Raw genomic sequence first — 11,455 nt, forward strand, 5'->3', positions numbered from 1 at the left:
TAGAAAGACAAAATGAATGGATGTGTGTCTGTGCTTGATTAAACACATAGTGCTTTGTATGTAAGGGGAATAAGACACTAATTTCTTGTTTATAACAAAGATTGTTGGGTATTTTCAAGGCTGGAACTTGTAGAAAATTAAATTCTCAATGTAGGATTATAAAGTATAATAAGAAATTATTTTTTCTTGTATCTGGACATGAGCATGGGCATCAGAGTGAACTCTGTGCTTGTAGGACCCATAAGCTCACCACAAAGGGATAACAGCCTAGCAGAGGAAGAGATTAAAATTTCAAGGTTCTGGTCTCTATGATATTTTTTGAAAATTAATCTAAAAAGCAGCAGTTACATTACAAAAAATGTAGTCTTGGAAGACCTGAAGACAGCAAAGCAGGAAGAATGCAAAGCAAATCTATTTGCACTGAGAGTTGCTGAAAGTCTTACTCAAAATGCAGATAAAAACTTCCCTGAAAATGAGCATGTATTTTACAAAATTATTGGTGATTTAAAAAAAAAAAATCTTAATTTCAAAACCACTCCTTCCTACCCAGCAATTACAAATGAAGACAATTCAGAGTTGAAATTAACAAGTGAAAGAGATTTAGATATTACAGAATTGATCATTATGGCATTCACTTCCAACAGGTGTAGAATGGCAAGAAGCAGAGACTTGTTAGAGACTCTGCCTTTGGCCCCAGTGACATTTGAAACTCTAGAAAAGCCCATGTGGAGGAGGAAGTAAATGTAATAATGGGCAGGAACAATGGCTGAATGTTTACACAAGAATACAGCTGCTGAGGAGAAATCATGGCCTTAAGATGTTCTTACATTTTTTTTACATCACCATAATTGATCTCCCTGGTCATTAATTTACATTTTTCATATTGTCTGTAAGGAAAAGAGTGGGAGTTACAGAGGGATGGAAGAGAGGACAGAGTATAAACTTCAGCACCCATCAGTTGTTCCTGTTACAACAGACCATTTATGTATCTTGAATTTTCCACAACAGATTTTGAGGAGAAAAAAGTAATTTACTTCTGCTTTTCAAGTGAAGGGTACGAATTATGACTTGTTTGTGGAAAAAACTACCCATCAAAACTATGTGAATAATTTGGGTTAACCTTATAAAAAATGTTTTTGTTTTCTCATCAAACAGAACATTTTCTTTTCTCAACATCATCAGGTCAATACAAAATGTCATTGTTTTCAGAGGATATTTGTTCCTTTAGATTTTGTGCACATTTGTCCTCCAAATGCCAAGCAAAAGTCTATGGTGTTTCAATTACAAAATAATGGAAATATTCAGATTTGTGTTCAGTTTGAATTCTAGGCTATTGTTTTCCTGCTAATACTGTTTGTGGAGTTGAATAAGAATTTCCTAATAGCTACCACCAATCCAAAATTAAAGTATCTTCTGAATATACTTTAAAAAACTATTCCTTAATTAGTGATTCTGTTTACACTGAATATGAGTGCTTCAAGCTCAGGAAATGGGCCTTTTAAAACCTCATTATAAAGAGATCAGATTTCAAACTGTAAAATGCTGGTAAAAATGAGACATTTTCAAAAGGGCTGCTAGAAGAATTTGAGACATCCTATATTTTACATTATTTTGCACTTCAGAGAATACAGTCTATTTTTCTGTTAGTGATCAGACTGATTTGCTGTCTGCATATTTTTGAAGTTCTTGCCAAAAGGTTTGTTTGCATTGTCTGCTTATTCTTTCTCCCTCTCCAAAAATTATTCCAAAAAATGAAGAAGCTATTTTTTTAGTGCAGTAGTTTCATACATAAAGTCTATCCTGATAAATACCGAGCTTATTATATTTATGATTAAATTGACTAGTTTATCACAAAGTATTAATTTCAACATCCTATCAAAGGTAACATGGTTTTGGCATAGTTCTTAGTGCAGCAAGACTGATCAACAGATGATTCCTCAAAGCATGGAGTGTATCTCTTCCGCTGGCATGCTGATGTTGCAGGGGCAGAGTGGGAGAAGTATTCATGGAGGTGGTGGTGCACTGCAGGATGAAGAGGTTCACAATTGGTTTCCTGTTTTTGTAGAGTGGCCAGGGCAAGTCAAGCTTCCAGAAGTTTGAAACATATTGTCTCAGAATCAATATACAGGGTGAAGGAAAGCCTCAACAGGCATCTTTCTGAAGAGGTTGTAACTGGGTGTGATCATGTTTAAGCCATTTCAGTGATGACTGCACAGAAAAAAGGGCTGTAGGTCCCATTGTGGTGGGGGCGGCAGCTGGACAGAAACAGGGGAATGTCTTGAACATCAAAAGCTCTGCATTGTGTACAATAGTAAAAGGAAACCAGATTACAGGTGAAACTTAGTCTTTTAAGTTAGAGAAGAACTTGTGTATAAAAATTTTATGTGACTTAATTATTCTAAATGGAATTCTGCCATTTGTAATTTTTCAACAGCAGTCTTCGAACTAGCTGAACTGTTTATTCAGTCTTCCGGGTGTGAAAGGGTGTTTTTCCCTCTACTTGAAGTATAATCAGGAAATGTGGAATTATTGTCAGCTACATATTTTAAAGCTGTGCTTGCCTTGATCCTAAAAGCTTTGAGAAGTCATGGTTCATCCCCAGAGGAAGATACTAAGAATATGAAAAAGCATAAAATGCCCTAACTTGTGACGTACAGCAGTCATATAGAAGGTTGCAAGTAGATGATTGCATTGTTTTATTGAAATATCTAAGGGGAAAAACAGTATTATGCAATCGTATGCAAATTAACACCTACTACAGTCACACCCTCTGTAAGAGTCTATCATGAAACTGAGAAGGGATAGCATATAGTTTTATATGATTTATATTGTCCACAAGAGTTATTACTCTCTAATTAACGATCCTTATGCCTGTTTGGGATTCTCTTCTCTTACAGTCCAGGATTTCTCCTGGAGCTGCAAAGGAATGATACAGCTGTACCCAAAATCAGGGGTGGCTCTCAGCACCTCATTGCTGTTACTGCATATCAGAGTACAGCTTTGGACCACCCTTGCAGCCCAGCTCATTTAATATACCGTGCAGTGCCTCAGACTTCAATGAAACCCTACAGGATGCTTGTCAGCTTGGGAGTTGGCAGTGGTTGCACACAATTACATTATTGGCTGGTGTAACCATTTTGGTTGTGGTCATGGGGGTGTATCATTCTCTGTTGACAGTTGGGACTTTGTCAACAAGTGCACACATGTGCAGTGCCTGGGTTGAGTGTGTTTAGTGCATAAGGAAATAATTAGCAGAGATGGAAGGTAAAATCATTATCTTTCTGTCTCTGCTTTAATTGCCATTTAATTTTTACATGCACATTTACCTGTGTATGTCTGTGTGTATATATATCTATCAATAAAATTTTTCAGTAGAAATTAACTGTCAAAATGTGGACTACCTCCAGTTAAGCCAACATTCCCTTTTTCCCACCAGCTCTCTCTTCCGTCTTGCTCTTGTTTTCAACTCCCTGTTTTCCCTTGTTCAGTCCCTGGCCTCCCAGGTCTTTTTTTCCTGTGCATATCCTCTGTGGGTGATGAAACATAAAAGAAAAGCAACTAAATAGGAAGAGGGGAAAATAAGTCACTGACCCTGTAATTTGAATACCTTTTGTGTAGCAGTTTGCAGAACATTTTGAACTCATATTCAACTCTGAAAATGATATGAGAAGTGTTAAATAAATGTAAGCCTTGACAGTAGAAAGTCAAGGTTGAAAATGGCTGCGTATTCAGTCAGCGCTGAACTAAGCCTCAGGGTGAACAAATGGGACTGATGCAAATATATTGCATTCCTCCTACGACTTACACCTCTTCCTCTCCCTGCCACACTCTAAAGGGAGATCAAAGCCTGCCAGTCTTAACCCCCCCCCCCCAAAAAAACCCAAAACACAAAAAAGTCGACCTTATTGTTCATTTTTAGAAAGCCACAGACCCAGAAATCAATGAAGAAGAAAGTTGGCCAAATAAGAGATTTATGGCTTTGTCTTCCCATTAACAGCCAAGCTTTGGGCCTTAATGAAGTTTTCATCCTTAAAACTGGAGACTGGTACACTGAACAGAGTTGTGGCTTCTCTCTCCTTTTAGCATGACATGCCTCTTGGTCTGGAAGGACTTTATCCAAAGGTGACATAATAGTTCCCTTCACTGACCATTCTCAGCTTTGTTTTTAATGCCATTATTACTGATTTTTTTTGGATGCTTTTGCCATCTGAGTTCTTACTGTTGACAGGAAGCCACTGGCTCAATTAAAGCAGCCCATTAAGTAGTTGGCAACAATAATAATTCCTGCTTTTACTGATGTAGTCTTGTTCAGAACTGGCAACCCAGAGGTAGGATGCTTTGCACGTTCACAGCTTCTTCTCTAGCTAGTTCTTAGAACAATCATGGGTTTGCTTCATTCTTTTTCCTAAGCCCAGAGGAAGATTCAGGAAAGATTGCCCAATATTTCTGGGACCGTTGCAACTCATAAAGCTCATTGCCCAATATAATCCTTTGCATCTAAGGAGAGAGACAATTATACAAAGTTGTTCGGAGATATATTTTTAAAATGCTGTATCCTGCAAAGTGAGTAAAGAATCCCATCAACCCATGAAATGCTGAACACCGTTCAGATATGAGGAAACCTGCTTCTTTATCATTTTTGGCTTAGAAAAGCGTGAAAAGAATAGGACCAGATACAATGAAACCTTTTTCATTTTCTTAATACCATGGGACAATATCTGGCTTTTATTTTTTTGTTTAATGAAGTTCAGCATGATTTTCACAAGTTGACTACAGTCAGTACAGAAAAGAGTGTATTTTCCCTGAATTAATCAACATATTAATACAAATTTTGAGTTTTCCAATTTTTATTGAAAGCCACGGGCTGGTGCTCCAGGCAGCCTGGAGTGATGTGGAGTTTAAGGGGTGCTGAATTCAGTGTGACATTTCCTTCTGTTAGAGTATTTTGGCAAGAGCTTACTGGCTGTGCAATGTGTGCCTTTTAAGGCCTCTGATAAATGATTAGGCAGATAGTTTAGCCTATTGTTGCCAGTGGGACCAAGGCAGTGACTCCAAGAGAAGTGTCCAGCTAATGTATTAATGCTTAATCCAGACCAATAATGTAATATAGTTTGACATGTCTGGCATATGGTTTCTATCATCTCAATATTCTTCTCTATTCCTCCATGACATTATGGACAACTAACCAAAATAAAGAGAAGCAGGAATTTCTTCACCCATAAAATGTATTTTAAAATGTTCTGTATTTTGTTCCAGCTCTTTGGTTGGTTGGATAATGAAGTGATCCTGAAATTCAGTGATTACTTTGCTGTCTGTCTACAGTATTTTCTTTCAGAATTGCCTGTGGCATTATCACTGGTCTCTGTCATTAGAAATACTTGCACAAAATTTGTGATGTGCAAGTGCTTTTCACTTGCACTGCTAAGTATGCATGGGTGCATGCATTGGGTGTCTGGACCCTTACCAGCCTGCAGCTGTGAGGTGCTGACTTTTTAGAAATGTGGTTTTAAACCAGGGTGCATTTTGCAAGCTAGAAGTTTTGCAGTGGCAAGTAAAGCAAGTGGATTATATCCAGGAGACATTTCAAAAATAAATAGAATAATGGAGTTTTTGTACTGTGGTTACATGTTCATATGCATGTACCCCTTTCCAAACAGATTATACATGGAATAGCCAAAACATATGTCACTGGTTACCTGTGAAAGAGTCTGTGGGCTGTGTTTGGTTTCAAGCCCCATGCAAACTGCGCACTTACACATTGGCCTAAAAGGAGCCTTTCCCTTCTGTCCTAGGAGGTATAATATAGTGTTGGCTCTGAGCACAGCAAATTATTCGCCTCTTGCTCCCCAATTGGCTCCACTCTGCTATGAGCCCAGTAGCGTAGGCAGAGCCCACCAACACCAGTATGGAAGACACCAAAGGTGTAGTCAGTCCATGGTGGTTATTACAGGTAGGTATGGCTGTATGCACCGAAACCATAATCTAACCTATGTTATTAATTACATTTCCCAATGTTTTCTTCTTAATTGCATAATAAATAATTAGTAAACATCATGGAAATATCTGTATAGAAACTGCACACAGGCGGGTTGCAAGCTTTACGTAAAGTATAAGGCAAGGCAGTACTTTATGCAAAGTACACCAATAAAAGTTATGGCCTAAGCTGAAAGGCTTACTGGTCTGCTGAGAAGGCTATTTGTGGCTAACATTTTAAGTTCTTTAACAGAGCTGTAAAGAGAGGGCTGCCATCTGGCTCTTGTTTTCACTTCAAACTTTATTTTTGCAATCACTGATAAATTAGCTTACTGTGCAGTCTTGTACATTCTGTGGCTGTTACAGTTGTGTGTTATGCCTGTTGTTAGTAAAGAAATATGGATAAGCACGCATTAGGCAAATGAAGGGATTTATCCTATCTAAGTTGATGCATGATTGTCTGTTTCTTTCAGGATAAAGAGGCCCAGAAAGACTTAGAAGCTTTACTTCTTACACTGAAGCTGTGATACTACGCACTTTTAACTCTTCACGCTGTCATAAAACTGCAAAACTAAAATGAGAATCTATAGTGACTGGCAACTGCGGGTGAATTCCAGCTAAGTCAGTGGGAAAACTGTCATTGACTTTGGTTGGCTTGGATCATGGCAATTATGATATGAAAACGATGCATTCATTTTTGATTATTTATAATCTTGTACTGAAGTTTAATTTTAGATTGCTGACACTGTGAGTCTGATTCTCTGAACATGAAGTCCACTGCTGGCAATGGACATACTGGATGTTAGAATGCAAAATGCATAAATCTCACTCTTTGAAAGATTAATCGACTAGTATGTGATGCCAGCGTAGAACTGTGTGTAGCAAAAATAAACAGAACAATGTTTCTATAGTAAATTATATTTGTATCAACTAATTTACACAGATGTGTACAGAAGAAAATCATGAATGTTTATGTTTACACGTTTCTCTACTCTTATAAAATTAGACTCTTGTTGAAGTTAAAAAAAAAAGCTGTTGTCTTCACAAAGCTCTTTTTACTTTAAACCTACTGTTGGTTTTACACAGAAATGTGAAAACTTTATAAATTAAATATTAAAGTTATATTTTATTTGTAACATCAAGTACTATATTAAAAATCAGACCAATGAAATTGAGTGTTTTAGATTAATCTATTACAGCTGTGATGTTTAATGGATTTGTTACAGGACCTCCACCAAGTTTGTGAATTCTGGCTCTTTCTCTTTGAACAGTTGCCTAGCATGGTGGCATCAGCGTGTCTTCGGAGAACCTGGTCCAGCATGTGACCATCACTAACCTTTTATATCATCTATATAACAAAACATGTACATAAAAATAGACTAATTAAAGACCTACTACTTCTGTCTGAGTGTGTAGGACAGCAATGTTTTCAAGAAAATGTAACAGGTAGGGAAAGAATTTTGTTCACCAACAGACTCATCCAGAAATCACCAAAGTCTGTAGAAAAATAAAGGCCAGTTTTCGCTGGCTTTTAATTCAGGACCTTAATCTAGATTCAGGGAGTGTATCTAGAAGAAGTAAGCATTTCTGTTACAGGAAATACAATTGGATAAGGACAACTGCATGTTCACTTGACCTATTTGATGTGTAAGATAACATGGACCAGTTTATGGCTAAGACAAGGAGGACTCATATGGCACAAATATATTGAACTAGCAATTGGGGCTTTAATTTTGGACAGATGGGGAACAATGACATTAGCAAGAAGGAACTAGTCCCGGCAACAAAGCTCTAAAAATTGGGCAGATGTGAAGAAGTATGTATGCATATATGACTGAAGCATCTCATAGTAAGTGAGCTTTAACGACTAACAACAGAAGGCAATAGATGCAGTAGCCTGGAACAAAACAGGTAGAGTTACAGGTGTAGAGTTACATTTGAATTTAGCCTGACTCCATGACTCCAAGTACAGAGATTTCTTTTCATAAAGTAGGGCTGTCCATTTTTTCAAACATTTTCTTTAAAAATATGTTTTCAGACATGCAAACATTACTGTGAGATACCTCTGAACAAAATCTGAAAGTTCAGAACTGGTTCCGAGTTCTCACTGTTACCTCAGTGGTTTTCATTATCCTGAAGATCTTCACAAATTGAAATATGTATTTTATTAGTTTTTAATGTTCGCTCTGAGGGAAAATAGTTCCTATAACTCTTTTTCAATTCCAGAGTTCTCTTTTTCGTACACGATTTAGAGAAAAGAGGAAATACCATATGAGATAAATCCTATCAAATAATTCCTTCTGTGACAGAATAATTGACTTGTGAACAGAGAAGCTGCAAAGGTGATGCATCTTGATTTTGGTAAGGGGCTTTTGGTAAAGACTGTGTTTGACATTTTCATAGCCAATGCAGGAAGCATAGTTTAAATGGATCTACAACCGTGATTTGTACTTAGGGTTGTTGTTAGCAATTCACTGTTGCCTAGGAGGATGTAATAAGAAGGCCTTTACATAGATCAATTTTATGCTAATTGATATACTTTATAAAATAGATTGGATTATGCAATAGATATTTCATTGCCAAGCAATTATTGCCAATAAATGCTGAAAGTGTATCAGAGGAATAGATTAGAACAAGAAGTTATTTAAATTAGTTGCTGAAATTAGGTGACATAAGTAGGATTTGCTTCATTAAAGGCAAATAGAAAGTATTGAAGTAACAGAGGATGGAGGAGACCTGGCTAGTTGTGGTAATTCTGTGGAAAAAGACGTGCAGATTCCAGTGAGTGGCAAGCTAATCATGGGTCAATAATGTCATGGTTTTGTGAAAAAGCAAATTTCATACTAGACTGAATAAATAAGCATTCCCCATTAAATTCACATGAAATAACCTCTTACTCTAATTAGGCCTAATAAGGTCTAATGAGGTCTGAGCTGGAATACTATATCCAGTTTCAGGCACCACGTTTCTAGGAGACTGGGGGCTAATTGGAAAGAGTCCAGTGGAGAGACACAAGAAAGATGAGAGTGCTAGACAACATCATTTTGTGTGTAAAAATTGAAAGAATTTCGTTTGTTTAGTCTGCAGGAGCAATGACTAAAGGACTATTCACATTTGTAAAAAGCTATTGCTGAAAAGACAGTTTAAAAAAAACCCCACACCTTGTTCTCTTAATCCCCTGTTCATAGGACAAGAAGCAATTGCCTACGTTTAGATTAGGCACTAGGAGAAAATAATCCTGATGGTAACTTTGCAAAGCTCTGCAGTACTTTTGCTGAGAACATTATAAAATCATTTACACAAGTTTTAAAGTAAAAGTTAAATAAAGACGACTTTAAACATTAGCAATGTTTAAGGCACAGTTCATCCTCTGGCAGAGGTTGGACTAGGTGACTTCTTAAGATCCCTCCTGGCCTTGCTGTCTCTGGGGAGTGCACAACTCCAGCCCCCTACGAGCCACAGGCGCTCCTGCTGGGTTTCTGCAATTGGTAGGATTGATCTGCACACACTGGCTCTGCATTTGGGCCCAGGCTGCCTAATGAATTTGCACTGTGAAACATTTACCAGCATGTTTCAAGACTTGAATTTAAAGATGCGCATCATGGCTGCCCTTGACTATTTATTTATCACACCTGTGGTTTTAATCCACATGATTACATTTTTAAATGACATTTCTGATTTTATAAATGAAATTACTGATCTTTCTTTTCAGCCCGTTCTTTTTGCTCATTACTAGTCTATGTGTAGAATCACAAAATAACATCTGGGAGAGAAAAGGCTGGTTTTAATTATTCAGTCTAAGTTGTCTTTCATGGTTTACAGAAATATTCCTCACGTCGGTAAGAAACTGCTGTTTTACACAGCTAAGATATTTTCTGCTTTTTAAGTTCTTTACTAGTTAGTGTACATGAGCATTCTTAGCTTTTTTGTATTTCTGCTTTGCTAATCTGAGAACTTTTAAAATTGAAGCGTGTTCCCTAAATTGTTCTCTAATTGCTCCTTGGAATAAAGCTTTTGCATTTAGTTCTAGGCCTAGGCTATCTGTTCTCTGTGTCGTATCAGCTGGAGAAACAGTAAGCATAGTTCCAGAGGCCATATGTTTTCTTTTTTGTTTAAAATATCCACAAGCAGACATGCAGACATTCACTTCTGTAGTTTTGTCTCCATGGAGGAGGTAGAAGTTAACTGTATTAACCCCTGCGGGCCTTTAGTCCGTATGGAGCAGATGGGGCTGCAGGCTGCCTGAAGCCACGGTGCCTTGGCCATGTTGCCCGCTACCTCCTTCAGCTCTTCCACTGTGGCATCTCTTGTTTGGTCTCTGCTCCAGTACATACACTGTAAATTCTCCAGGGGAATTTGTCTCTTTACATGTTTGCAAAAGGTGAGTTCAGGGGCTCTTGATCTGATACTAGGATTCTTGTGCTTCATTACAGTTAAAATTACTAGTTCTGCCTTCCTGGATAATTGAGATGATTTTTATTTCTTGTGGTGAAGCTAAAGGCTCTGTCATTGGATCGTCATCCCTTTGGGATTGTCCCCCTGCAACAGCAGGTAATCACAAACTAAGTTATATATTTTTTGTAGCAATTGGCCACTGGCACATTGTGGAAACAGTTACAGTGATACACTGTCATACTACTTTGTTTAAATTACTGTCTTTCCTTTTGCAGAGTCTTAGGGTGATTTACTCATTTTTATGTAGTAATATCAATACACTGACTTCTGGAATGAATTAGGAAGCTGTCCAACAGTGATGAGTAGCTGACGATTTAGAAAGGAAAGTGACAATTCCTGTGTCCAGTTAAATAAAAATCCCAACCCTAAATCCACACCTGCAACCCCATTATTATAGTAGTAAAAGCCTGAACTAAAAAAAAAAACAAACCCAAACCAAACAACAACAAAAAAACCCCCAACAATGAAGAAGTGGCTACCAGAGATCCAGCTATGTTCAATGCAAACATATCAGCTTATCTGGATCTATTTATCTTCAGCCATCACCACCTGAACACCTTCCACTTGAAGTGCCTAGAATTGTAGGGAGGTACTGTGGAATCCAGCAAGGTCCATGGGTTTTCTGGAATTTTCCTGGACACCCTGGAGGGCAGTCCTGTAGTGTTTTCTTTCAGTGGGCACAATAGTCATGATGGATGCATTACACCTACTCCAAATGAGAAAATCCTGCAGTGATGTGACAATTAAAATTGTATTGTGGCATTCATCCAGTGCAAACTCAAGAAGGAGTAATTCTGACTGAAGGGCCAACATTATTGTTTGCTTTTTTTTTTCTTCTGTACATAAGGTTATATTCTTATTTTCCAGCACTTTTCCTTCTTACAGACTCCCCAGTTCCTTGGAGAAGAAACAAACCAAACTGTCTTGACAATACAAAAAGAAGTAAGCTTTTCTGGCCCCATCTATGTTTGTGTAACCCATGCATGTGTGACGCTGGTAAATGAAGCACTAGAACTAAGATTGTGAA

The 11,455-nt window shown here is 37.6% G+C and overlaps 1 protein-coding gene across 1 annotated transcript in view; it reads left to right on the forward strand.

The window, feature by feature from the left end:
- RMDN2 (regulator of microtubule dynamics 2) overlaps window positions 1-9,996 on the forward strand; it is a 51,885-nt gene extending 41,889 nt beyond the window's left edge. The window contains exon 11 of the mRNA XM_030035338.2: window positions 6,447-9,996. Coding sequence (XP_029891198.1) covers window positions 6,447-6,500 — 54 coding nt within the window. The 3' untranslated portion in view covers window positions 6,501-9,996. The remainder of the gene's footprint in view (window positions 1-6,446) is intronic.
- Window positions 9,997-11,455: the final 1,459 nt, after the last annotated feature.

This window comes from Aquila chrysaetos, chromosome 13, assembly GCF_900496995.4.
Source record: "Aquila chrysaetos chrysaetos chromosome 13, bAquChr1.4, whole genome shotgun sequence".
NCBI lineage: Eukaryota > Metazoa > Chordata > Aves > Accipitriformes > Accipitridae > Aquila > Aquila chrysaetos.